General features: G+C 44.1%; 2 protein-coding genes across 3 annotated transcripts; one reads left to right on the top strand and one right to left on the bottom strand.

Annotated features, from left to right (window-relative positions):
* The first annotated feature begins 423 nt into the window (after positions 1-423).
* On the top strand, positions 424-21,883 carry LOC106587143 (Y+L amino acid transporter 2). Of its 2 annotated transcripts, XM_045708421.1 has the most exons (10): positions 424-559; positions 12,187-12,763; positions 13,337-13,462; positions 13,577-13,721; positions 14,159-14,282; positions 16,292-16,395; positions 18,443-18,539; positions 18,816-18,965; positions 20,330-20,513; positions 20,688-21,883. In XM_045708421.1, exons 2-10 carry the CDS (start codon positions 12,262-12,264, stop codon positions 20,753-20,755), a joined length of 1,500 nt encoding a protein of 499 aa, XP_045564377.1. In that variant the 5' UTR covers positions 424-559; positions 12,187-12,261; the 3' UTR covers positions 20,756-21,883. The 2 variants fall into 2 exon arrangements, with proteins under 2 accessions (XP_045564377.1, XP_045564378.1); XM_045708422.1 differs by lacking the exons at positions 16,292-16,395; positions 18,443-18,539 and having other exon boundaries at positions 425-559.
* A 601-nt stretch (positions 21,884-22,484) lies between these two features.
* Positions 22,485-25,365, bottom strand: LOC106587144 (probable RNA polymerase II nuclear localization protein SLC7A6OS). Its single transcript, XM_014175201.2, has 5 exons — positions 25,080-25,365; positions 23,843-24,145; positions 23,446-23,652; positions 23,094-23,196; positions 22,485-22,965 (listed from the first exon to the last, which is right to left on the bottom strand). Exons 1-5 carry the CDS (start codon positions 25,269-25,271, stop codon positions 22,850-22,852), a joined length of 921 nt encoding a protein of 306 aa, XP_014030676.1. The 5' UTR covers positions 25,272-25,365; the 3' UTR covers positions 22,485-22,849.
* Between the last annotated feature and the right edge of the window lie 2,283 nt (positions 25,366-27,648).

Genomic DNA, 27,648 nt, shown 5'->3' with positions numbered 1-27,648 from the left:
AATATATTGCCCACTGGGCACACACACACACTTGTATCAATGATGTTTCCACACAATTTCAATGAAATTACGTTGAACCAATGTAGAATATACGACTATCTGTGCCCAGTGGGTGTTTTCTCATTTCAAAACTGGTTGAATGGCTATTTTCACCCTGAAGGCACCTGCAAATTACCACAGGTGAGATAAATTACACAGTAAATGAGAATCATTTCACTTGCCTCCAACCAAATTAATTTCATATGAATTCTGAATAATTCAACCTAGGTCATTCTTTTTCATTTTTGTTTCTTGGTCCAGTGCAGTTGTAAATCAAACAATCAAACAAATACACTGTGAACACAGAGTATATATATATATATTTTTGAAGAAAATAAATAGAGTCAGACATGTGTTCCAGTTTACTGTTTTTGACAGCGACTGTATCCATTCACGTGATCATTTATTGCCGCCGTCACGTGACTGATAATTTCGTCTCTGCTGGGTGTTCAGTGAGGATGCCGCAACCACACACATCTTGGCAGGTCGTCAAACGCGATAACCAGAAAACAAGAGAAAGGTAAGACAAATAGCCGATACGAATGTAGCTGTTACTGCTAATTTCACTAGTCAGCGTAAGTGCCTGATTCACAGCCTACCTGCCATGTAGGACAAAGGGGGTTGTTATTTCCTGGCAAGAAGATGGAAAAGATAACTGGTTCCTTGTGTTTGCATAGGGGTTACTGAACATTACGGTAAACATGTCGATATTGATTTTGGTCTGTTTCTAAAACATTCTCATTAAGGCAACAAATTAAAATCAACGATTTCCCTGTAGGGGAGACCGGGGTTGGTTGTCACAGTGCTTACTCAAAATCCAGGGCCGGCTGTGAAATAATTTAAAGATGCGTCAAGCCATGTGGTAACGAACATCTAATTGGCATGGGGGTGCGTGTCACAGTCTGACAACCATCCCCAGTGTAACAATGTACCCAGTAAGCTAAATTACGTTGAAAAGACACATAGAATACTTATTTTCCGGACGTTGAAAAGACTGTTTCACAAGTTTGGACAGTACAGTCCAGTTTAATTAATTGAATTCAGTAAAGTACCGTACAGTTGCGTTTAATTTTAGTAGAGTAACAGTACGTTAGAGCAGTAGTTTCCAACCAGTGTGCCGCAGTTCACCGATGTGGCTTGAGGAACTCTCAGGTGTGCCGCAAACGTTTGCGGAATGCACATGTAATTGTGACTTGAGCGCCCTAGTGCTGGTCAGATAATACATTCAAAGGAACATGGTTACATCTGTATCCAGTGCGCTCAGGCTGTTGTTTTAATTTGTATAATTTTACTTTGTCGGTGAAAAACATTAGCACTGGCAAATCTGATTTAGGTTTAGCCAGAGTAATTCATTTCTTAATATATGGCTCTGGGCTATCTGTATGTATTCCACAGCGCCTGCTATATAACTCAGCATGGCCTTGTCATTTGTAGCCCAAACTGATTTTACCTGAGCTACATTTTTCTTCTTTTTGGCAGGACACAAATTAACCATCACGAGTAAGGAACTATCAAAACTATGAAAATATTTCAAATAAACCCTATCTAATCAATTTACCAAAAAAATTGTCACAGAAAATAGATTGCAATATGGATCAGATGAGATGGAGGTCATTACCACTAAATAAATTAGGGACATTTTAGGTGTGCTGCATAATTTTACATCCAATCAAGGTGTGCTACAGTTCAAAATAACATATGCTAACCATGTGTATGTGACCAATACAATTTGATTTGATATATGGATCTGTGCCATTCACTTTGAACTGGACTGTATTTATAGCATGAGCGGTTGCCAGTAGATGCGCTTGTTTTGATAACAAAGCGAGAGCTGCATGTAGCCAGCCACCTGTGCACATTTGTTCATATTCTTTGCTAGTTAGTGAGGTATTATCCCAGTTATAGCTCATTTCTAGTCAGTAATGGGGGTGGTTGCTTCCTGTGAGAGCACAAAATGTGTGCATTTCTAGCCATGTTTGAAAAGTGAGTCGGGTAAAGAGCTTTTTTGTTGTTGAATGTCTTAAAGGGGCAGTGTTGTATTTTTGAGACTCTTGAATAGCTAAGTAGCCAATAGGCATAGGGTAGCATAATGTATACTGCTCAAAAAAATTAAGGGAACACTTAAACAACACATCCTAGATCTGAATGAAAGAAATAATCTTATTAAATACTTTTTTCTTTACATAGTTGAATGTGCTGACAACAAAATCACACAAGAATAATCAATGGAAATCCAATGTATCAACCCATGGAGGTCTGGATTTGGAGTCACACTCAAAATTAAAGTGGAAAACCACACTACAGGCTGATCCAACTTTGATGTAATGTCATTAAAACAAGTCAAAATGAGGCTCAGTAGTGTGTGTGGCCTCCACGTGCCTGTATGACCTCCCTACAACGCCTGGGCATGCTCCTGATGAGGTGGCGGATGGTCTCCTGAGGGATCTCCTCCCAGACCTGGACTAAAGCATCTGCCAACTCCTGGACAGTCTGTGGTGCAACGTGGCGTTGGTTGGATGGAGCGAGACATGATGTCCCAGATGTGCTCAATTGGATTCAGGTCTGGGGAACGGGCGGGCCAGTCCATAGCATCAATGCCTTCCTCTTGCAGGAACTGCTGACACACTCCAGCCACATGAGGTCTTGCATTAGGAGGAACCCAGGGCCAACCGCACCAGCATATGGTCTCACAAGGGGTCTGAGGATCTCATCTCGGTACCTAATGGCAGTCAGGCTACCTCTGGCGAGCACATGGAGGGCTGTGCGGCCCCCCAAAGAAATGCCACCCCACACCATGACTGACCCACCGCCAAACAGGTCATGCTGGAGGATGTTGCAGGCAGCAGAATGTCCTCCACGGCGTCTCCAGACTCTGTCACATCTGTCACATGTGCTCAGTGTGAACCTGCTTTCATCTGTGAAGAGCACAGGGCGCCAGTGGCGAATTTGCCAATCTTGGTGTTCTCTGGCAAATGCCAAACGTCCTGCACGGTGTTGGGCTGTAAGCACAACCCCCACCTGTGGACGTCGGGCCCTCATACCACCCTCATGGAGTCTGTTTCTGACCGTTTGAGCAGACACATGCACATTTGTGGCCTGCTGGAGGTCATTTTGCAGGGCTCTGCCAGTGCTTCTCCTTGCACAAAGGCGGAGGTAGCGGTCCTGCTGCTGGGTTGTTGCCCTCCTACGGCCTCCTCCACGTCTCCTGATGTACTGGTCTGTCTCTTGGTAGCGCCTCCATGCTCTGGACACTACGCTGACAGACACAGCAAACCTTCTATCCACAGCTCGCATTGATGTGCCATCCTGGATGAGCTGCACTACCTGAGCCACTTGTGTGGGTTGTAGACTCCGTCTCATGCTACCACTAGAGTGAAAGCACCGCCAGCATTCAAAAGTGACCAAAACATCAGCCAGGAAGCATAGGAACTGAGAAGTGGTCTGTGGTCCCCACCTGCAGAACCACTCCTTTATTGGGGGTGTCTTGCTAATTGCCTATAATTTCCACCTGTTGTCTATTCCATTTGCACAACAGCATGTGAAATGTATTGTCAATCAGTGTTGCTTCCTAAGTGGACAGTTTGATTTTACAGAAGTGTGATTGACTTGGAGTTACATTGTGTTGTTTAAGTGTTCCCTTTATTTTTTTGAGCAGTGTATTTATCTCTAATAATGATATGGGATAATAATGAATTTTATTTTGTAAAGTGGTTTCTTGCATCAAACAACACATTTTCAGTCATCTCCTTGTCTGAAGGACAAGTAGATAAACAGGTTAACGATAAGCCTTGCATGCTTTTATTAAAGGTCTCATGGAATGTAGGCCTACATTGAACACCACCCATTTGCTGCTACTGTAGACTGAATGATAGAACAGCTATTTCCATGTTAGTGTTATGGGATGCATTGTTCTCCATTGTTTTTGATGGTGTTGCTTCCTAAGTGGACAGTTTGATTTCACAGAAGTGTGATTGACTTGGAGTTACATTGTGTTTAAGTGTTCCATTTATTTTTTTGAGCAGTGTATATAGTATTTTAAGATACACTGGTATGGATCCACATACCGGTCCAATCATTTTGTATTTTTTTTTTTACAATACCGTCTAAAGGTATTTTTGATACAGTGCTAAATATATTAAGTTGGACTAGTTCACTGTCAACTTTGTCCTAGTTTGGTTGAGTATAAAACAATCAGAATGGATAAAGCCCATTTAAGCCACTTAGAATTAATTGATTCTCATGCACTACTCATGAAACATATTTGGAGCTTTTAATATTCAGAAATGTCAAATACCGTCAAAGATAAGAGAAATATTGTGCTTTGATATTTTGGTTATATCGCTAAGCCCTATATCAAGGTGAGTAAATGAGACCTCTGATATCCAGGCATTGACTCGCAACACTAACTCACTTATTTTGCAAAAACAAAAGCCATCAGATCCTGTAACAGTACAGAAGCCATTCAAGTGAAAAGCACTGAGGATCTGCTGGCCCTGTGCCATAAGAACATGACTCATAGAGCGAACATACCCGCTCAGCAACACAGGACTTAATGTCTTATTCAGTGTCATGGCCACTGTCAAATCAAATTGTATTTATCACAAATGCGCCAAATAAAGCAAGTGTAGACTTTACTGTGAAATGCTTTCTTACTATCCCTTTCCCAACAATGCAGTTAAAAAGTATGAAAATTAACAAATAGATAAAAAGAAAATAGTAACACAATAGTGAGGTTATATACAATGAGTACCGGTACCGAGTCAGTGTACAAGGTAGTTGGGGTGATTGATTGAAGTACTATGTACGGGGTGAAAAGCAGAGAGCACCCGGTAGCCATTTTAATTAACTCTTCAGCAGTCTTATGGCTTTGGGGTAGAAGCTCTTCAGGAGACTTTTAATCCCAGACTTGGCACTCTGGTACCGCTTCCTGTGTGGTAGCAGAGAGAACAAACTGTGACTTGGGTGGCTGGAGTCTTCAACCATTTTTAGGGCCTTCCTCTGACACCGCCTGGTATAGAGGTCCTGGATGGCAGGGAGCCTGGTCCCAGTGATGCACTTGGGCAAACACACTACCTTCTGTAGCACCTTGCGGTCGTATGCCAAGCAGTTGCCATACCAAGCGGTCATGCAGCCAGTCAAGATGCTCTCAATGATGCAGCTGTAGAACTTTCTGAGGATCTAAGGGCCCATGCAAAATCTTTTCAGCCTCCTGTGGGGGAAGAGATGTTGTGCCCACTTCATGACTGTGTTGGTGTGTTTGGACCATGATAGATCCTTAATAATGTGGACACTGGGGAACTTGAAGCTCTCGACCGTCTACACTACAGCCCCATCGATGTGATTAGGGGCGTGCTTGGCCCTCTGTTTTCTGTAGTCCACGATCAACTCCTTTGTCTGACTTTGAGGTAAAGGTTGTTCTGGCACCACACGGCCAGGTCTCTGACTTCATCCATTTAGGCTGTCTCATCGTCATCGGTGATCAGGCCGACCACCGTCGTGTCTGGGCTGACTGGGCTGTACTGCTGTGGCATGGTTTTTCCAGGGTGATATACCATCCCATAGCGCTGGGCGATATGGCCAAAATACATTACTTTTGTGTATCTGTGGACACCCTTTCAAGTTAGTGGATTCTGCTATTTCAGCCACACCTGTTGCTGACAGCTGTATAAAATCGAGCACACAGCCATGCAATCTCCGTAGACAAACATTGACAGTAGAGTGGTCTTACTGAAGAGCTCTGACTTTCAACGTGGCACTGTCATCGGATGCCACCTTACCAAGTCAGTTTGTCAAATTTCTGCCCTGCTAGAGCTGCCCCCGTCAATTGTAAGTACTGTTATTGTGAAGTGGAAGCATCTAGGAGAAACAACGGCTCAGCCATGTAGTGGTAAGCCAAACAAGCTCACAGAACGGGACCACTGAGTGCTGAAGTTCGTAGCGCGTAAAAATCGTCTGTCCTCGTTTGCAACATTCACTACCGACTTCCAACATCAGCACAAGAACTGTTCGTCGGGAGCTTCGTGAAATAGGTTTCCATGGCCAAGCAGCCGCACACAAGCCTAAGATCACCATGCGCAATGCCCAGCGTCAGCTGGAGTAATGTAAAGCTTGCCACCATTGGACTCTGGAGCAGTGGAAACGCATTCTCTGGAGTGATGAATCACGCTTCACCATCTGGCAGTCTGACGGATTAATTTGGGTTTGGCGGATGCCAGGAGAACACTACCTTTCCCAATGCATAGTGCCAACATTAGTCTTTTTGGAGGAGGAATAATGGTCTGGGGCTGTTTTTCATGCTTCTGGCTAGGCCCATTAGTTGCAGTGAAGGGAAATCTTAACGCTACAGCATACAATGACATTCTAGACGATTCTGTGCTTCCAACTTTGTGGCAACAGTTTCAAGAAGGCCCTTTCCTGTTTCAACATGACAATGCCCCTGTGCACAAAGTGAGGTCCATACAGAAATGGTTTGGAAGAACTTGACTGGCCTGCACAGAGCTCAACCCCATTGAACATCTTTAGGATGAAATGGAACGCCGACTGCGAGCCAGGCCTTATCGGCCAACATCAGTGCCCGACCTCACTAATGCTCTTGTAGCTGGATGGGTGCAAGTCCCCCGCAGCAATGTTCCAACATCTAGTGGAAAGCCTTCCCAGAAGAGTGGAGGCTGTTATAGCAACAAAGGGGGGCCCCAACTCCAAATGAATGCCTATGATTTTGGAATGAGATGTTTGACACGAGCAGGTGTCCACATACTTTTGGTCCTGTAATGTATCATATCACAATATTTTACTTTTGACGATATTTCATTTTTCTGAATAATTAAAGTTCTAAATATGTTTCAAGAGTACTGCATGACCCTAGGATGTCATTCTATTCAAAGTGGTTTAAATGGGCTTTCTCCATTCGGATTTGTTTTATACTCAACCAAACCAACCAAAATATGACAAAAAACAGTTGTCCAACTTTTCATTTATTTAGCACTGTATCAAAATAACTTTGTAAAAATCCATGCTGGTATACCTCAAAATTCGATATATTGCTCAACCCTTCCATTATATAGCAGTAGGGTTTGATATGTCATTGATACTGTATACACCTTATCGGTGTGAGGATCTGTACATTATTTCATGAGGAGAAACAAAAGCAGAGCCCCTTCCAGACAGGGCAGTTCAGAAACACAACCCCTGTTTTGTTCCAGGTTCAAATAACCACCTGTGGGATGTGGATATTGACACCTCTTTTTCTCTCAGTCCGCATGTATAGTGTATATCTTAGTGGAATGACAGTCAATGTTCCCTCAATCTTTTTCAAGACAGCAAATTTCAGCTCTGCTGAGCGCAAACTTGAATGTTGTGAAAATTCTGTGCAACTTCTGGCCTGTGTGAACACTGAGGCTGTACCCGCTTTAAGTTAGTTTTAACTGTGACTAAGTAGGCTACTGTGGCTATTTGATCCTAATGTAGGCCTACCAGAGTGGCCTACCATCAAAAACAATGGAGAAAAAAATGCATCCCATAACATTTTAACATGGAAATAGCCGTTCTGTCATTCAGTCTACAGTAGCAGCAAATGGGTGGTGTTCAATGTAGGCCTACATTCCATGAGGTTGGTCTTCCCTGTAGCTCAGTTGGTAGAGCATGGTGTTTGCAACGCCAGGGTTGTGGGTTCGTTTCCCACGGGGGGCCAGCACATAAAATAAATAAATAAATGAAATGTATGCATTCACTACTGTAAGTCGCTCTGGATAAGAGCGTCTGCTAAATGACTAAAATGTAAAAAAAAAAATGAGGTTAATGCAGGGCTTGACATTAACATGTTTATCCACTTGTCATTCAGACAAGTACAGTAGGTGACTGAATGTTCTTGTTTTCATGCTTAGATTTGCATATAGGCCTACTACAGCTCTGATTGGTTATGGCGAGAGTACAGGCCTGAGTCATGCCTTTCAATGCAATAGATTCCTACTCTGATACGCTCTGCCTACATAAAAATATCTTGCACAGTTAGATTTTCATACTAAGTCTTGCATAGTTCGTTTTTGTGTCGGTATGTTACATTGAAGTGGCTAATTGGTTGACTCGAGCAATTCCCACAGTTGAGTGAAATGTTGATGGTGTTAACCAAAGGGGACCAGTTGAGTGAATTTCAATCTCGTGCTGATATTTCTTTTTTGTGGCAGTCTGAGGGGAGCTGCGTGGCCACGCAGTTTAGAGGGAACATTGCAGATTGTCCCATGCAAATATCGCAACTCTATTCTTGGAAGAGCGAACTTTACATGGTGCTGTATTTGAAGGTTTTCTAGAAAGTAGGGCAGGAATGTCTTAGAACATGTTCTTAGTTAAACACATGCGCTCACTTTCAGCACATGGGGCTCCCACCCTTTCACTCAAGTCTCACTGCACTTTTCTGAGCAATTCATGTATTTCATTTCACTTGAAGAAGTCTGATTACCTCTCACCTGTCTTCATCAAAATGATATGGTAAAAAGTAATTATTATGCTTAATGAACAATCTCTTGACAAGCAGATGGTATAATCGCAGAATAAGTAATGCCTAGTTATTGACAGTGCAGTTATATCAGAGGTATTTGTCCTCATTGACGTGATCAGTTAAGCACATTATTTTTACGCATTTCACACATTCATCACATGTAATGTACAGCCCTGCCCCAGCACTGACTGCACCGTGGAGGGCTTTAGAGCCAGGATGTGATGTTATCATACATACTATGACTGCATTTCAAACAACTCAAAGTAGACTGCCCTCGGCCCTAAACCCAGTTCTATGCCCTTGGGGGAATTCCCGCAGCCATATTTGTCGTCGGTTTGTAACGTAAGCCCCTCAGCCCTCGTTTTTTAATGGAGTTTACAAGTGTACAATTATGTTCACTTCGAGGGCCTGAAACGCCCCCATCATTCAATTTGAGGGAATAGGGTGTGTCTTTTTTAAGTGTTTGGAATGCAGCCCATGACAGTGGGCCCACTGGCATAGCGCAGTTTCTCTGGTTGGAGTTTGCGTCAGCCACTCAAAGTATAGACTGCCGATCGCTCTCCATGGATCTGAAATTGTGACGTCTACGCTGCTGCCTATCAGTTTGTGGTCCTAGGGCTTGAAGTAGCCTATAGCTTTGCTTGAATGGGTACATGTTTATTTAATTTAATTGGTCATCATTTTCTAATGTTAAGCCTAACGTCTGTTTCACGTAGCTAGGCCTACGGTATCGCAATGCTGCTATTTAGAATGCAAGCTGGTGGCAATAATATATTTAATTGTTATGTAATTTTAAAGTGGGAAATTCAAACATTGCAGATTCAGAGGTAGATGGAAGGGGTTGATGGGATTAAAGGATGGGATTAAAAAAATAACGATTATGAAATACATTGTGTCCGTAAAATGTATATAAACTCAGCAAAAAAAGAAACATCCTCTCATTGTCAACTGCGTTTATTTTCAGCAAATTTAACATGTGTAAATATTTGTATGAACATAAGATTCAACAACTGCGACACAAACTGAACAAGTTCCACAGACATGTGACTAACAGAAATGGAATAATGTGTCCCTGAACAAAGGGACACATCAATCAAAAGTAACAGTCAGTATCTGGTGTGGCCACCAGCTGCATTAAGTACTGCAGTGCATCTCCTCCTCATGGACTGCACCAGATTTGCCAGTTCTTGCTGTGAGATTTTACCACACTCTTCCACCAAGGCACCTGCAAGTTCCTGGACATTTCTTGGGGGAATGGCCCTAGCCCTCACCCTTCAATCCAACAGGTCCCAGACGTGCTCAATGGGATTGAGATCCGGGTTCTTCGCTGGCCATGGTAGAACACTGACATTCCTGTCTTGCAGAAAATCACGCACAGAACGAGCAGTATGGCTGGTGGCCTTGTCATGCTGGAGGGTCATGTCAGGATGAGACTGCAGGAATGGTACCACATGAGGGAGGAGAATGTCTTCTGTGTAACGCACAGCATTGAGATTGCCTGCAATGACAACAAGCTCAGTCCAATGATGCTGTGACACACCGCCCCAGACCATGACTGACCCTCCACCTCCAAATCGATCCCTCTCCAGAATACAGGCCTCGGTGTAACGCTCCTTCCTTCGACGATAAACATCAATCTGACCATCACCCCTGGTGAGACAAAACCGCGACTCGTCAGTGAAGAGCACTTTTTGCCAGTCCTGTCTGGTCCAGCAACGGTGGGTTTGTGCCCATAGGTGACGTTGTTGCCGGTGATGTCTGGTGAGGACCTGCCTTACAACAGGCCTACAAGCCCTCAGTCCAGTCTCTCTCAGCCTATTGTGGACAGTCTGAGCGCTGATGGAGAGATTGTGCGTTCTTGGTGTAACTCGGGCAGTTGTTGTTGCCGTCCTGTATCTGTCCCACATGTGTGATGTTCGGATGTACCGATCCTGTGCAGGTGTTGTTACACGTGGTCTGCCACTGCGAGGACGATCAGCTGTCCTTCCTGCCACCCTGTAGCGCTGTCTTAGACGTCTCACAGTACGGACATTTCAATTAAAGCCCTGGCCAAAGCTGCAGTTCTCATGCCTCCTTGCAGCATGCCTAAGGCACATTCACGCAGATGATCAGGGACCCTGGGCATCTTTCTTTTGGTGTTTTTCAGAGTCAGTAGAAAGGCCTCTTTAGTGTCCTAAGTTTTCATAACTGTGACCTTAATTGCCTACCGTCTGTAAGCTGTTAGTGTCTTAACGACCGTTCCACAGGTGCATGTTCATTAATTGTTTATGGTTCATTGAACAAGCATGGGAAGCAGTGTTTAAACCCTTTACAATGAAGATCTGTGAAGTTATTTGGACTTTTATGAATTATCTTTGGAAGACGGCGTCCTGAAAAAGGGACATATTTTTTTTATATTTTTTTAAGATCCTGTGGAGAGCCCTGACATATTTCTGACTCGCCTACTACCCTTGTAGATTGGACAACAAACGCATCACTTTAGGGTTGGCAGTTGTCTGGAGTGACACATCGTCCCATCCTCCTGTCCAAATATTGTGGAGGTTTTTTTTATTTCTCTCTAGGTAGGTGCACACGGAGGTGTCAATTGCCCGGCGGGAAGAACAAAATGTGTAAAGGACCCATTGCTAGGCCTAAACAGTGTTAAACCTAGTTTAAAAAAAATCTAGTCTAGGCTGCATTATTTTCAAATTGGTTGAGCCATGTACTCTTGTCCATAAAAATCCTCATATCAGCATAGCCGTGGGAAGTAGGGGTGTGAGGGTCCCCCCACAAAATTAGTGAACTAGACCTTTATTACTCCTGTATAAAAATATAAAAAAATATTCTGGGCTAAGTATTTACAAGTCCATCATCCTGCTGAGTTCGCCACTGGGTAAACATGCTGGTGTTCCTTGCCAGAAACCTTTTATGGGGCCTAAGATGTGGTAAAAACAACTCGACCTAATGGCTCCTCATTGCACTTTATTTAACTTTAAATGTAGCCTATATTCAAATCCAGATTCCTCTTAATCGAAAGACATAGTCTATAGGATAGGCTGGAATATTATGTCAAACCTTGAATGATTTATTTGCACAGTTTTTTTGGGGTGGGGTTTTCTCACTAATTTAGGTTATTTTTGTACTCGTTTTGTTTAGGCTACTTTATTTATTCTCTAACTTGTAGGCCTATATGAAAATATTTTTACAGTTCGATAGGCAAAATAGGCCTATTTGTATTTTTTTGTTGTTGCCTAAATCAATGTTCAGTCAAGTGTTATAAAGATTGTTATAGGCTAAATAATGTATCTGATTGTTGATTTTTATATAAAATGCACAAATTTCAAATAGACTAAACCTGTTTGTTTTGTGACATCAATGTCGTCAACATCGACGATGGCTGTCAAACATTGCCATATACGATGCAATTGGGTTATTGTCTAATTTCTTTAAAAAAATCTAAATGATACAATTTAGACATGGGTGTGAGATGATAGGCGCATTGTCCCACAGAGCTGCGGTTGTGTTCGCTACACCAGGGAGTGGGTCTAGAGATTAGAGGGAAGTCATTTGGACTTCCCGCTCTCTGCCTGCTTCAGAAGCATTAGCTACGCCACTTTTCCTTCTCTCTCTTTCAAATCTCCAATTCTCCGTCTTCTCCTTTCTTGTCTCTTAAGGCAGGTGGCACCCAATCAGAGGGGACCCTCTTCCCAGAAGTAGCCAGCCAGCCAGGCCCCCCAGACAGTCCCAGCATGGAGAACCGGGATGAGTCCAGGAAGTTGAACGAGAGCTCCTCGCACCCCGACGACACCTCAGCCGTGGCCCCCAAGCAGGCTAAAGAGAACATGCAGATGAAGAAAGAGATCTCCCTGCTCAACGGAGTCAGCCTCATCGTGGGCAACATGATTGGTTCGGGCATCTTCGTGTCTCCCAAGGGCGTGCTCATCTACAGCGCCTCCTACGGCCTGTCGCTGGTCATCTGGGCTGTCGGTGGAATATTCTCAGTGGTCGGTGCTCTGTGTTACGCAGAGCTGGGCACCACCATCACCAAGTCCGGGGCCAGCTATGCCTATATCCTGGAGTCCTTTGGTCCATTCATTGCCTTTATTCGCCTGTGGACATCACTGCTCATCATTGAGCCCACCAGTCAGGCGGTCATCGCCATAACGTTCGCTAACTACCTGGTGCAGCCGCTGTTCCCCACGTGTGAGCCACCCTACTCAGCCTCGCGCCTCATCGCAGCCGCCTGCATATGTGAGTTAACCCTTATGACGTGCCTATGCACTCTCTGCTTCACTTTATCGTTCTCTCACGAATGGCAAACAAAGGACACGCTCTGAAAACGCAAATAAGACATTAGCAGACTGTTTAATTAAAGTTGAGTCAATAGAATGCTCTCAAATTGCTCTTAGTAGGACTTGCTCTTCAGGTTTTCCAGTACCTTCCTACCTCGTACCCATTTCAGTAACCCTACGCAACTTCAGCAGACAGAAATAGTACATACTGTTCCTGGCTACAGGGTACATTAACTGATTACAGATCTGTTTTCATGCATGTGTGTGTGCACTCACTGCGCTGTGCGTCTGTACAGACAGCAGCCCAACAGAACAAGGCAGGCAGAACTACTCTTGAGTTAAGAAGCTTCGAGTCCTCTCTTCATGTCACCTGTGAATTGTAACACATAACATGTAACTAATTGAATGAGTACTCTGTGATTTGAAAGACTCACAGCACAGTACAAATATTTGCGTCTTTGATCTATAACAGTCCTCTGCTAAGTACTAGTCTTCTGATGTTGTGAACACTCCTGTCTTTTGGTTGGCCCAGGTTTGCTGACGTTCATCAACTCGGCCTACGTGAAGTGGGGCACCAGGGTGCAGGATGTCTTCACTTACGCCAAAGTTCTCGCCCTCATCGTCATCATCATCACAGGCGTAGTGAAACTATGCCAAGGTCAGTGACACTGTAACGCTGCTGCCAACACACTACTGTTGATTCATTTTCATATCAGGTTTTTATCCCATTGCATGAGAGGTTGTATAGTAATTATTGTCTGCCTCCTCTCAGGATACACCGTGAACTTTGAGGCGTCATTCCAGGGCTCTTCCACAGACCCAGGAGACATTGCCTTGGCCCTGTACTCTGCCCTGTTCTCCTACTCAGGCTGGGACACACTCAACTTTGTTACCGAGGAGATCAAGGACCCAGAGAGGTACTCATGATGCCCTGACAACACATACCAAACATACCGCTATTGACCTGCTTGATTTCCGCCTCTATAGTCAGTCATTAACTAGCCTGACCGACAACGAATCCAACCGAGGGGTCGGCTGAAGCACAAACTGCTCCGCTCCCGTGCTAGAACGGTAACTGGGTTCCATTACTAATTGGAGGAAACTTTGGGAACAAGGATGTGTGAATGCAGTGGTAGATAATGGAGTTCCATAGTGATTGCTGGCAGCTGGGTGTTATTCCAAAGTAGAACCTACAGTATGTACATTCACACATTAACGCCAGTGCCATGTAACCTTACCACCATGTTGCACTGTTTGTTTAAACACATTAACTCCGGTAAGAGTATATGCCAAGCAAAGAGAGACGTATACTGTGTGAATGATCATGTTTGACCTCTTTACCCTGTTCCCATAGGAACCTGCCCCTGTCCATTGCCATCTCCATGCCCATCGTCACGATCATATATATCATGACTAACGTGGCTTACTACGCCGTGCTGGACATGAGTGCCATCCTCGCCAGTGATGCCGTGGCTGTGGTGAGTTCAGAATTAAGAGCGCTCACTTTTATATCATGGAATAGGTTTTATTTTGTTTATTGGGTCTCTGTTGAAGGGCAGATTACTTACTGCTCTGATTTCCGGGAATGTGCCGATCCACATGCCACACGTTAAAGTAATTACCATGTGATTAATGCCCTTGCTTGTTTTTTTTTTATGTATACATTGAGTTGATGTTCTGTTCTTAGGTCTGTTTGTCTTTGTTTCTATAAGCACCTGCTCACCCTCAGGCGACTGTCAGGGCTGGGCTGTCTGGCCCGTTGACAGTCAGGCTGTTTAATTGGAGTCCGACAGACTCCCGTTTTAGATGTGGATCTTTCTTTAGCGATATGTAAACGTGACCCCCTGGAAAAGTGTGCGTTTTTTTGTTTGTTATCATGTGTAATGTATACTGCTCAAAAAAATAAAGGGAACACTTAAACAACACATCTTAGATCTGAATGAAAGAAATAATCTTATTAAATACTTTTTTCTTTACATAATAGTTGAATGTGCTGACAACAAAATCACACAAATAATCAATAGAAATCCAATTTATCAACCCATGGAGGTCTGGAGTTGGAGTCACACTCAAAATTAAAGTGGAAAACCACACTACAGGCTGATCCAACTTTGATGTAATGTCCTTAAAACAAGTCAAAATTAGGCTCAGTAGTGTGTGTGGCCTCCACGTGCCTGTATGACCTCCCTACAACGCCTGGGTATGCTCCTGATGAGGTGGCGGATGGTCTCCTGAGGGATCTCTTCCCAGACCTGGACTAAAGCATCCGCCAACTCCTGGACAGTCTGTGGTGCAACGTGGCGTTGGTGGATGGAGCGAGGCATGATGTCCCAGATGTGCTCAATTGGATTCAGGTCTGGGGAACGGGCGGGCCAGTCCATAGCATCAATGCCTTCCTCTTGCAGGAACTGCTGACACACTCCAGCCACATGAGGTCTAGCATTGTCTTGCATTAGGAGGAACCCAGGGCTAACCGCACCAGCATATGGTCTCACAAGGGGTCTGAGGATCTCATCTCGGTACCTAATGGCAGTCAGGCTACCTCTGGCGAGCACATGGAGGGCTGTGCGGCCCCCCAAAGAAATGCCACCCCACACCATGACTGACCCACCGCCAAACCGGTCATGCTGGAGGATGTTGCAGGCTGCAGAACGTTCTCCACAGCGTCTCCAGACTCTGTCACGTCTGTCACGTGCTCAGTGTGAACCTGCTTTCATCTGTGAAGAGCACAGGGCGCCAGTGGCGAATTTGCCAATCTTGGTGTTCTCTGGCAAATGCCAAACGTCCTGCACGGTGTTGGGCTGTAAGCACAACCCCCAGCTGTGGACGTCGGGCCCTCATACCACCCTCATGGAGTCTGTTTCTGACCGTTTGAGCAGACGCATGCACATTTGTGGCCTGCTGGAGGTCATTTTGCAGGGCTCTGGCAGTGCTTCTCCTGCTCCTCCTTGCACAAAGGCGGAGGTAGCGGTCCTGCTGCTGGGTTGTTGCCCTCCTACAGCCTCCTCCACGTCTCCTGATGTACTGGCCTGTCTCCTGGTAGCGGCTCCATGCTCTGGACACTACGCTGACAGACACGGCAAACCTTCTTGCCACAGCTCGCATTGATGTGCCATCCTGGATGAGCTGCACTACCTGAGCCACTTGTGTGGGTTGTAGACTCCGTCTCATGCTACCACTAGAGTGAAAGCACCGCCAGCATTCAAAAGTGACCAAAACATCAGCCAGGAAGCATAGGAACTGAGAAGTGGTCTGTGGTCACCACCTGCAGAACCACTCCTTTATTGGGGGTGTCTTGCTAATTGCCTATAATTTCCACCTGTTGTCTATTCCATTTGCACAACAGCATGTGAAATGTATTGTCAATCAGTGTTGCTTCCTAAGTGGACAGTTTGATATCACAGAAGTGTGATTGACTTGGAGTTACATTGTGTTGTTTAAGTGTTCCCTTTATTTTTTTGATCAGTGTATATTTTCTCCTCTGTAGACGTTTGCAGACCACACTCTGGGAGTGATGAGCTGGACCATCCCCATCGCTGTGGCTCTGTCCTGTTACGGAGGGCTAAACGCATCTATTATCGCTGCATCCAGGTAAATCCTGTGATGCGCTCCCATACAATGCCCTAAGCTTTATGGTCTTGCTGTACAGTCTCTAAGGCCTCGATTCCATGTTCCATCTGGTTATATCTCTGGTTATGTTGTGCTCCGAGGGTTTTTACAGTGACCTTCTGTAATAAACACCAGCTGGAGTTATTTTCTGCTCATGGCTATGGAGGTACACGAAAAGTATGTGGACACCTGCTCGTCGAACGTCTCGTTCCAGAATCATGGGCATTAATATGGAGTCGGTCCCCCATTTTGCTGCTATAACAGCCTCCAGTCTTCTGGGAAGGCTTTCCACTTGATGTTGGAACATTTCTGCAGGGACTTGCAGCCATTCAGCCTCAAGAACATTAGTGAGGTTGGGCACTGATGTTAGGCCTGCCTCATAGTCAGCGTTTCAATTTATCTCAAAGGTGTTCGTTGAGGTCAGGCCAGTCAAGTTCTTCCACACCAATCTCAAGAAACCATTTCTGTATGGATCTCGCTTTGTGCACAGGGGCATTGTCATGCTGAAACAGGAAAGGGCCTTCCCCAACTGTTGCCACAATGTTGGAAGCACATAATCATCTAGAATGTAATTGTATGCTGTAGCATTAAGATTTCCCTCCACTGGAACTAAGGGGCCTAGCCCGGACCATGAAAAACAGCCCCAGACCATTATTCCTCCTCCACCAAATGTTAAAGTTGGCACTACGCAATCGGGCATGTAGTGTTCTCCTGGCATCTGCAAAACCCAGATTCGTCCGTTGGACTGCCAGTTGGTAAAGCGTGATTCATAACTCCAGAGAACGCGTTTCCACTGCTCCAGTCCAATGGACGGCGAGCTTTACACCACTCCAGCCGACGCTTGGCATTGAGCATGGTGATCTTAGGCTTGTGTGCATGCGGCTGCTCGGCCATCGAAACTAATTTCATGAAGCTCCCGACTAACAGTTATTTTGCTGATGTTGCTTCCAGAGACAGTTTGGAACTCAGTAGTGAGTGTTGCAACCGAGGACAGATGATTTTTACGCGGTTGAAAGTCACTAAGCTCTTCAGCAAGGCCATTCTACTGCCAATGTTTGTCTATGGAGATTGCATGGCTGTGTGCTTGATTATTTTATTTTTTAATTTTATTTTTTTTATACACCTGTGGGCAATGGGTGTGGCTGAAATAGCCGATTCCACAAATTTGAAGGGGTGTCCACATACTTTTGTGTGTATATATAGTGTATGCTGTATGCCACAGATTTACCATCATGTTGTCCAGACACTCTAGTGGCCGCTAGTGCTGAGTGATTAACCGAAATGTCCGTTATTTTTCAAACAAATAATTGACCGACATCTGTTCAATTATTTGAATTCCATTTTGTTCGTTTTTCTTCCTGTGAGCTCAGTGCACACATTGGCTGCAGTTTCACTAGTCATCATTTCAGATCATGCCTGGACTGTGCGATTATAGCAGTGAGTTGTCGTTACCAATAGGCCAATGTTCTACATAGTTTATCGCAGAAAACGTGATAATTAACTACAATGACCGTAATCCATTGCGCGGCTACTTGTCCGGTCTGTGTGGGGCAGGGAGAGGGAGAGAAGAGGCGCGATTGAAAGGGATAGAGAAGTTGCTTCGAGGTATCTCTACCTGAAAATACTTGATCTAAGTGATTGATAGTTGGTATTTAGCAGTCATAAAAGTAAACACTTATTTACTTACAAGAACTATTAAAATAGTGATTTTGTCAGACCGCATAGGCAGCAGCTTGATAGGGGTGACTTGGAATGAAATAATAAAGTCTTCCAATATAAACAACTGAAGTATTTGATTAAAGTAAAATAATGTGAATAACTGATTTTAATAAGTGATAAGCAGTAATGGGCAGTCGCTACCATCACGGGACTTGTATTAATTGTTTTATTCTGTGTTGTCCAACCCACATAATGCATAGTGCATTTAATGTAAAAAAAAATAATATTTTTTTAATAATCTACCCGAAACTGAACCAACCAAAAAAAGCACTAATCGCTCAGCACTAAGTGATACCTCCGCCGTTGACAGGCTGTTCTTCGTGGGTGCTCGTGAAGGTCACCTCCCGGACGCCTTATCAATGATTCATGCGGAGAGGTATACTCCTGTCCCTGCTCTGCTCTTCAACGTAAGCACCCCCTTTCCTTACATCACTTACATGGCACACTCTAGAACAATTTCATCAGCTTTTATGCCAAACAAACAAAGTAGAATCATCTCTACTGACCACATCAACTCAAAGCTGTTGTCAGTGCTGACACCTGGTGGATGGACATGCCCAGTGCAGCTTCCTAACTATCTGGTGTGGATGACGCTGATGAGCCATGTCTCTCCCTGCTGGTGAGTCATACGTTCTGCCTCTGTTGACCAGTGTCTTTTCTTTTTTTTTTTTTTTTGTCCACAGTGTGCCATGGCCTTGGTTTACCTGACTGTAGAGGATGTCTTCCAGCTGATCAACTACTACAGCTTCAGCTACTGGTTCTTTATGGGTCTGTCTATCGCCGGGCAGATCTACCTGCGCTGGAAGGAACCAGACAGACCCAGACCACTCAAGGTGAGAACTTGACTGTCTCACCTGTGAACTAATATGTTCATACTTTATCAATTAATCGACTAAAGATCGAATCTCTTGGAAGATAAGTAGTTACATGTACAGTGAGGGGGGGGAAAGTATTTGATCCCCTGCTGATTTTGTACGTTTGCCCACTGACAAAGAAATGATCAGTCTATAATTTTAATGGTAGGTTTATTTGAACAGTGAGAGAGAGAATAACAACAACAACAAAAATCCTGAAAAACGCATGTCAAAAATGTTATAAATTGATTTGCATTTTAATGAGGGAAATAAGTATTTGACCCCCTCTCAATCAGAAAGATTTCTGCCTCCCAGGTGTCTTTTTATACAGGTAACGAGCTGAGATTAGGAGCACACTCTTAAAGGGAGTGCTCCTAATCTCAGCTTGTTACCTGTATAAAAGACACCTGTCCACAGAAGCAATCAATCAGATTCCAAACTCTCCACCAAGACCAAAGAACTCCAAGGATGTCAGGGACAAGATTGTAGACCTACACAAGGCTGGAATGGGCTACAAGACCATTGCCAAGCAGCTTGGTGAGAAGGTGACAACAGTCGGTGCGATTATTCGAAGAAACACAAAAGAACTGTCAAACTCCCTCGGCCTGGGGCTCCATGCAAGATCTCACCTCGTGGAGTTGCAATGATCATGGTGAGGTGAGGAATCCGCCCAGAACTATGGTCCCGTTGGTAGAGCATGGTGTTTGCAACGCCAGGGTTGTGGGTTCGATTCCCACGGGTGACCAGTACGGAGAAAAAAATGTATGAAATGTATGCATTCACTACTGTAAGTCGCTCTGGATAAGAGCGTCTGCTAAATGACAAAAAATGTAAATGTAACTAGCCTAGCCAGTCTGCAGACCTTAATCCCATAGAAAATCTGTGGAGGGAGCTGAAGGTTCGAGTTGCCAAACGTCAGCCTCGAAACCTTAATGACTTGGAGAAGATCTGCAAAGAGGAGTGGGACAAAATCCCTCCTGAGATGTGTGCAAACCTGGTGGCCAACTACAAGAAACGTCTGACCTCTGTGATTGCCAACAAGGGTTTTGCCACCAAGTACTAAGTCATGTTTTGCAGAGGGGTAAATACTTACTTCCCTCATTAAAATGCAAATCAATTTATAGCATTTTTGACATGTGTTTTTGTTATTCTGTCTCTCACTGTTCAAATAAACCTACCATTGAAATTATAGACTGATAATTTCTTTGTCGGTGGGCAAACGTACAAAATCAGCAGGGGATCAAATGCTTTCCCCCCCCCCACTGTAAGGCAACAATTAATGTTATTTTCTCCTCCTTCCTTCCATGTCTGGGCTTGTCTCCCCTATGTGTTCCTGTGTGCAGTTGACCCTGTTGTACCCCATCATCTTCTGTTGTTGCACTGTGTTCCTCGTGGCAGTGCCACTGTACAGTGACACCATCAACTCTCTCATTGGCATCGCCATTGCTCTCTCTGGAGTGCCGGTCTACTTCCTGGGCATCCACCTGCCCGAGTCCAAACGACCACCCTACATTACCAAGTTACTACGTGAGTTACCCTCTCTCAATAAGACCATTTCCTCAGCCTGTTTCCAAATGAGGACTGATTTTATATTCCTGTCTTGTATAATAGTTGAAAATATTTCAATTGAAAGATGTGGCAACAGTATTTTCATTTTTAGTAATTTTATGATTGCTCTAACCTCTCTTTCACTTGTGTTAGGTTCTTTCACACGCTTTACCCAGCTCACCTGTTTCTGTGTGCTCACTGAGATGGACATCAGTGAGTAAACCTCACTCCCAACCATGACATAAAGTTCTCACCATGTTACTCACCACCCTTTGCAATTTACAAACAGACACATGGGACCAACTCATGGAAATTCACCTCTTTTGCAAAGACAAGGGAATATTTAATAATTTTACCTGAATGTCTCACTACTATGTTAGTCTGTAGTTTACAAGTTGGGACACTATACACACGTTTTACATGCATAGGGAGGTGACAGTGTGGGACTCCAATTACTTTTCACTGCCGCCAACTTGGTGCCTGATGGTTCATGAGAAGTTAAGCATTGGGCAAGGACAGATCCCAAGGAAAGCCGTGGTCATCTGGCCAGTACTCTGGGACATCCCCTCTCCTTATGTCATTATCCTACTCATAGTTTTACTTCTCCTGACATATCATTGTCCCCTGCCTGGTGTATGGGGGGAGATCCATATCAGAACCTATGGAGTTGGTCTCTCCCTTCTCAAGGGCTGGAGATCCATGTAAGATGGCAGTACATCTCTTATCTCGTGATGGAATGACCTAGAGAGGTCGTTTTGATGTCAAAGGGTATAGGTATGCACTTTTTAATATGCTCTGCCTGTCAAATACATATACACTGAGTGTACAAAACATTAGAAATACCTGCTCTTTCCATGAAATATATGATCCCTTATTGATGTCACCTGTTAAATCAGTGTTGATGACGGTTATGAGAAAGGTTAAATAAGGATTTTGTTGCCTTGAGACAGGGATTATGCATGTGTGCCATTCAGAGGATGAACGGGCAAGACAAAATATTTAAATGTCCTTGGATGGTGTATGGTAGTAGTTGTCCGGCACACCGGTTTAAGTGTGTCAAGAACTGCAACTCTACTGGGTTTTTCACACTCAAGTTTCCTGTATCAAGAATGGTCCAACACCCATAGGCCAGCTTGAGACAACTGTGGGACGCATTGGAGTCAACATGGGCCAGCATTTTTGGAATGCTTTCGACACCTTGTAGTGTTCAAGCCAGTTCTGAGGGCAAAAACTCAATATTAGGAAGTTGTTCCTAATGTTTTGTACACTCAGTGTAAGTCTGCATGTCCCTTCGGCATATGCAAACAGACAGAGTTTCATAAATATTAAACTGTATTTCTTAAAGGTGATGCTGCGGTCTGTGTTCCTTTGGAGCTTTTGAGTTATGGATGATAGTTTATTGGAAAAAGGGAACAAATGACCTAATGTCTGCTGCTTGTTTTTTCCCAGCCCTCTCTGGTGTTACTTCAGTTATCAGATGCTGACTGACCTCAGTAAGGTTGTCGTTGCAAACTATTCATCCATACGCACATTTTCTGTAATGGGGCTGGACCTCTATCCGTAAACCTGAAAACCCAATCCCACCCAGACATTCTGTACTGCTTTTGAAAATGTGAAATGGCAAATGTAACCCTCCAAAGGCCATGGTGGCAAACCATGTCAGCTTTACTAACAGTTGGGATCACTTGATGGGCCTATTAGGGCAGCAGCAGTGAATTAAACAGAACGTTAACTTAATTGTACCTGTAAGTCAACCCTGCAAAGGCTCTCCTGGGCCAAGTTATTCAGCGAATAAGAAAGACACTGTTACCCATGAACAAGTTAAATGAGGTTTGAGTTTGCCTGCTAAATTCTAGTTTCATGGAAGCTAGGTTTAATTTGTTGTGTAGTCTATTAATAAACTTAACCAGTTTGCAGTATAATTTTATTCATTACAGCAATAATGCACAATTTTTTTGGGAAGTCACATTTATTTTGAAAGCTTTATTTTATACACATCTACATATTTACAGAAGGGATTCAGAGTCACTTTCATCAACCATCTCTCACACATCAAGAGTACAATCTCCCGTGGGACAGGGAATGTAGACCCAAACAGTATCTCACACACAAAATGCCCCACACTCAGATGCACAATCACTACCATACGCTTACACGTACATACTACCATGCACAACACGCAGTCCAAACCATCTCGCCAACATACAAGTTTAACAAGAAGCACACAAAGCATACCAGTTATGTGTGACATATCTACCACACAGTCACACCAACACTTGCACAGTAAAACAACCACCAATGCTTAAAGATGGAGATCAGTCGGAGTCATCCTTGTCTCCATCATCATCATCATCATCATCTAACTCCTGCATCACCTCGCCCTGGTACTGGTCCCAGGATCTCCGACTGTACGACTGCTCTTCCCAGTACCCTTCAGGATGAGAACAGGCAAAATTAGGTTTTGGATAGAAACTAATGCAACTATCCTTACTGTGGGAGCTTTGATAATCATTGCGTGAAGCTTTTGAACTTTGTACAACGAAAAAAGTACTAGCCTACCTCCATAGCGCTCCTCTCTGTCACTGCCATCCTCATCTGGGTAGTCATTCCTCCAGTTCCCCTCTTCATTCTCATCATCCTCATTCACCACCAAGTCAGGCACCTGGAAAACCAAGATAAAGGTTATTCCTCCTGCATCATCCAATGCTCAATTGCTACTGCGTATAGAGCCTGGAAACTCTGCAACAAAGTGGGGTGGGTTAAAAATCAAGGCGAGAGCCTGCTACAGCTGTATTAAAATGGTAAAAAAAAGAGTTCAAACATAGCAACCATATTTTTGGGAAGCCCAATTGATTGAGTTTGGGCACAAAGTTTGTAAAAACTAGTTCTAAGATACACTTTTGATCCTTACCAACTCTCCCTCGTCTGAGTAGGGCCTGACGGACAGGATGTCCAGGATCCAGCCTGCAGCGACTGTTTCCTGGTAGTAAAGGTCATACACGTAGTCGTCCTCCCGTTCACGATGCTCAACACCCACACCCTCTCCAGACACTCTCAGCTTCTCACGGAGCATCTTCATCGAGTTACACAGGATAGTCTCTGGGTCAGGGGTCAGCAACTGGGAAACAGTCACCGTAATCATCAAATTTAAGCCATCCAAATACTAGGCCTATGTGGCAGGTAGGCTACGATCTGGATCAACTGAATTCATCATATGGGAACTGTGGGCACTGATACGTTTACATAGGACATCTTGGTTTTAAGAATGTTTCCCCAGCTCTAGCTAGGGGAGCACAGCTCACACTTACCTTGCTAGGAGCTTTGCCCTGGTCCCCATCTTCCTGGATGATGTCAAACACCTGAACTTCACCCAGGCTCCAGGCATTTTTGCCTGGCTCCTCTGTGGGCTCTGGCTGCGTTGAGGGGGGCTGTTCTGCAGGCATCCCTGCTCGATGGCTGGAGAGGATCCTGTATCGCTCCTCCCGCCTGGTGCTCCACTTTACGCTCCGCAGATCTCCCACAATCCTCTGGGAGCTGCCTGAGGGGCGCAGGGCATGGGCCATACGGGGGCGGGCCAGTGCTTCACGAACCTGTGTCTGGACTGGGGCATCCTGAGCATAGTGACAATATAGGGAAGCAGTTATCCTAACAAAGAGGGTTGAGACTAACAAGACTGGCAGTGCATTACATGACAGGTTCACTAAATTAAACTTAGCTACCAGAACTGTTTGAGTGTTAAGAAAACATTAAGATTGTTTTATTTTCAATGTAAAAGAAATAGGTTATGAAACTAGCTATGACTGACTCAGGACCATGACCAGCCAACTCATCTTTTTATTTATTTAAGCTTCACTTAACTAGGCAAGTCAGAACAAATTCTTATTTAGAATGACGCCTACCCCGGGCAAGCCCTAACGACGCTGGGTCAATTGTGCACCGCCCTATGGTACTCCCAATCACGGCCGGTTGTGATACAGCCTGGAATCGAACCAGGGTCTGTAGTGACGCCTCCAACAACGAGCTGCACTGCCTTAGACCGCTACGCCTCTCGGGAGCCAACAAAACGTATTTTCTACCCAAACAGGTGTTGCGAAGGATTATCTCCTCATAGCTAGCTAAATATACAAATTCATATTGTCCGATCTTGAAATGGCAGGTGTGCAAGAGACAGGTACACCAGATAATGGTGCTGTGAAGTTAGCGAGAACGTAGGCTAGCTCGCTAGTTTGCGAACGATAGTTACCTAGCTATCTGTGTTGTTAGCCAGCTAGTTAGCTTGCTTGCTAATCAACACAAAGCGAACTAGCCAGTTTGCTAAGTAAGGATGACTTGAGCTGGAGAGAAAATACAATGTATATAGCTAACGTTAACTAGCAATAAACAATGTTCGTTAACCAGCTGATAAGCTAACTACAGTTAGTTTAACATCAAATACATTAGGTAGCTACCTAGCCAAACTAAAACAGCAGACTTGAGTGTCTTGCACAGCACCAGCCGATTGTGTACATCGCCCACGAGAAACCGTGGTTTGACAGCGGCCCATACCTGTGACGCTACGGTTGCCACGAGTTTGAAGACTGAATTCTCAACCTCTGTATCATCGGGCTCAGGCACAGTTTCCCCAGCGATCTGGGATGTGGTCTCTGGCCGAATACGTTTACAAGCAAGCAGCAACGCATCGGCAGGGTCAGTTCCTCTCTTTCTTTTCACCCGGAGAATAGTGGTGCTTGGATCCATGGCTGTTCCAGCTGGCGCTACCGTAACTTGCTAGCTATAGTCGCACTTGTGAAAGAGGAGGCAGGATTCTTCTACTACTACTACTATGGTAACTTCTTCGATTAGGTTTTACGGCGGTTGGCATCCAATAAATGTTGCGTTGCCGCCACCTACTAGACTGGAGTATACTCCTTATACTTAAAATAAATAATCATAAAATACATACATCAACATATACCATACCATCTAACCCTACACTCACTAAAAACCCACCACCCTACTCCACTATTTAAATATTTTTTTATCTTACCTCAAGCCAACAGCCTGAAGGGATGGGACACCACCAGTTAACACCTTGTAACTCTCAGCTGCCACCACAACCTCAATATTCTGTGACTTATGTTCCATCCCTGCAGTACAGTTGATAACCATTGCTATAACTGATAAAAATACAATCTTACTGAAACATATATCACTTGTTGGCCTCTACTGGTACAGATCTACTACTCACATCACTCCTCTCAGGATCCCTCCCCCTTGACCCATCTTCCTCTACTTTCTTCACCACCTCAGCGTACGACAACCTCTGCACTACTCTAACCCTGGAAACCTCAAACGGCCTCTCTCGCACAGGATATTTCTGAACCCCATCCCCATGGGCACCCCTACAATTAACACATACAACTCATTTCCCCAATGTTACACATTCCTTTGTCTCATGCCCTTCTGCACACTTCTCACACCTAGGAACCTCTCTCGTACACACTGCTGCCACATGCCCATAAGCTTGACACCTGTAACAACGTAATGTATTCAGCACAAATACTCGTACGGGATACAGGGGCGAAAATCTGATATCAACTTTGGAGGGGACAATTACATTACATTTTCTCAAGAGCAATTCCTGAGGGGGACACCAAAAGTAGTGCTGTAACACATAGCCTACGTTTAATATGGTAAATGTATATTGAGGAACCAAAGAAATAAGGTGTTTGCCGTACTCCTAACTACCGGTACCTAAAACTACACAACTAATCACAACAGCAATACCATTGCCTTTAACAAATCTTAGTTCAGTCACCAGTTTAAGTTGAGAGTGGGAGTATCCATGGCATTTTCCAATTATGTTCCTATTTTACAAGTAAAAAAAATTGAGAACCTTTCATAATGTTGCCAAACAAAGACTCAACAAACTTACCTGAGACTCCCTGTCTCTGCCAGTCTGTCCCTGCATATCTGTCCCCAACTCTGCTGTCTGTGTGCCATCTGTTGCCTGCTCTGCCTAATGACATCATTGTGAAACATTTCCATTAGAATTTCATTTCTTTCTTATGAACATTTTATCAACTAGTCTTTGAGATATTAGGCTACTAGGGTTCTTTCTTTGCGTTTTGGTGTACTGAAAAATACTCTGATGTCCGTCTTTTTTCTGCCATTTTTCTACCTGGTTGGCTACACACACACACACAGTATGTAGGTTATTTACAGTAGGAGATGGGCTTCTATCATCTTATCTTCTATCATTCTATATGGGCTTCTATCTAAAAGGTAGCTAGCAAATGTGAAACGGATTGCAGTGACAAGAGTTGACAGCTGTATGAGTTCACCATTTACACAACATATGCTGCAACCTTTTATAATTTTAATCGTTTGTTTCATATTGGCTGGCTTCTAACAATAGCTGAATTTGCAAAGCTAGCGAGCACCAATTCAGTGGTGTTTGCTATAATCTTTGCTGAGTTAAATAAAGGTGAAATAAAATATATAAATAAAAGTTCCCTTGCGACAATTTAGCTTTTGCAACGAGACCATTAAATATATTTAAAACAATGCTAGAAGAGTGTGTAGTTCTGTTCAGTTTATCGCTAACCTTATCACAGGGACTTTGAAGCACTAACTTACATGCATGCTGATCTTGGAATAAATTGACGATAGCAAAGATTCCATCTTTGACGACGCCACATAAATGGAATAGGTACTAGCTAGCCTAATAGTTAATATTTGCGCGCTAGCTCTGCATATTCAGCTAGTGTGTGTGCGCGATTGACTGGATTAACCTCTTGTCAGTCACGTGCATTGAGTGCCTTTCAGACAGTAGATACGACCTCTACGTTACCTCGCAAGCTAAGGAACTGGCAGTGGATCAAACCATTGTGAGGCAAAGGGTGGGGGGGTCGCAATCTTTTGAAACTTAAAAACGAGCTATTAAGTGTCTATAATCAGCACAATTGCTTTCATTGCGTATTATTAATATTATTTAAATTACATAGTTATGTTTCAGTGATATATTGGGGGGGGGAAATCATATTTTTCCCAGGATGGGGGGGTCGTGTCCCCCCCGTCCCCCCCGGGATTTCCGCCCCTGACAGGATAACTTATATATCTTAACATCACTTTG

This window comes from Salmo salar, chromosome ssa26, assembly GCF_905237065.1.
Source record: "Salmo salar chromosome ssa26, Ssal_v3.1, whole genome shotgun sequence".
In the NCBI taxonomy this organism is placed as follows: domain Eukaryota; kingdom Metazoa; phylum Chordata; class Actinopteri; order Salmoniformes; family Salmonidae; genus Salmo; species Salmo salar.
The sequence above is the reverse complement of the archived record's forward strand: the minus strand, read 5'-3'. Positions and strand labels throughout refer to the sequence as shown.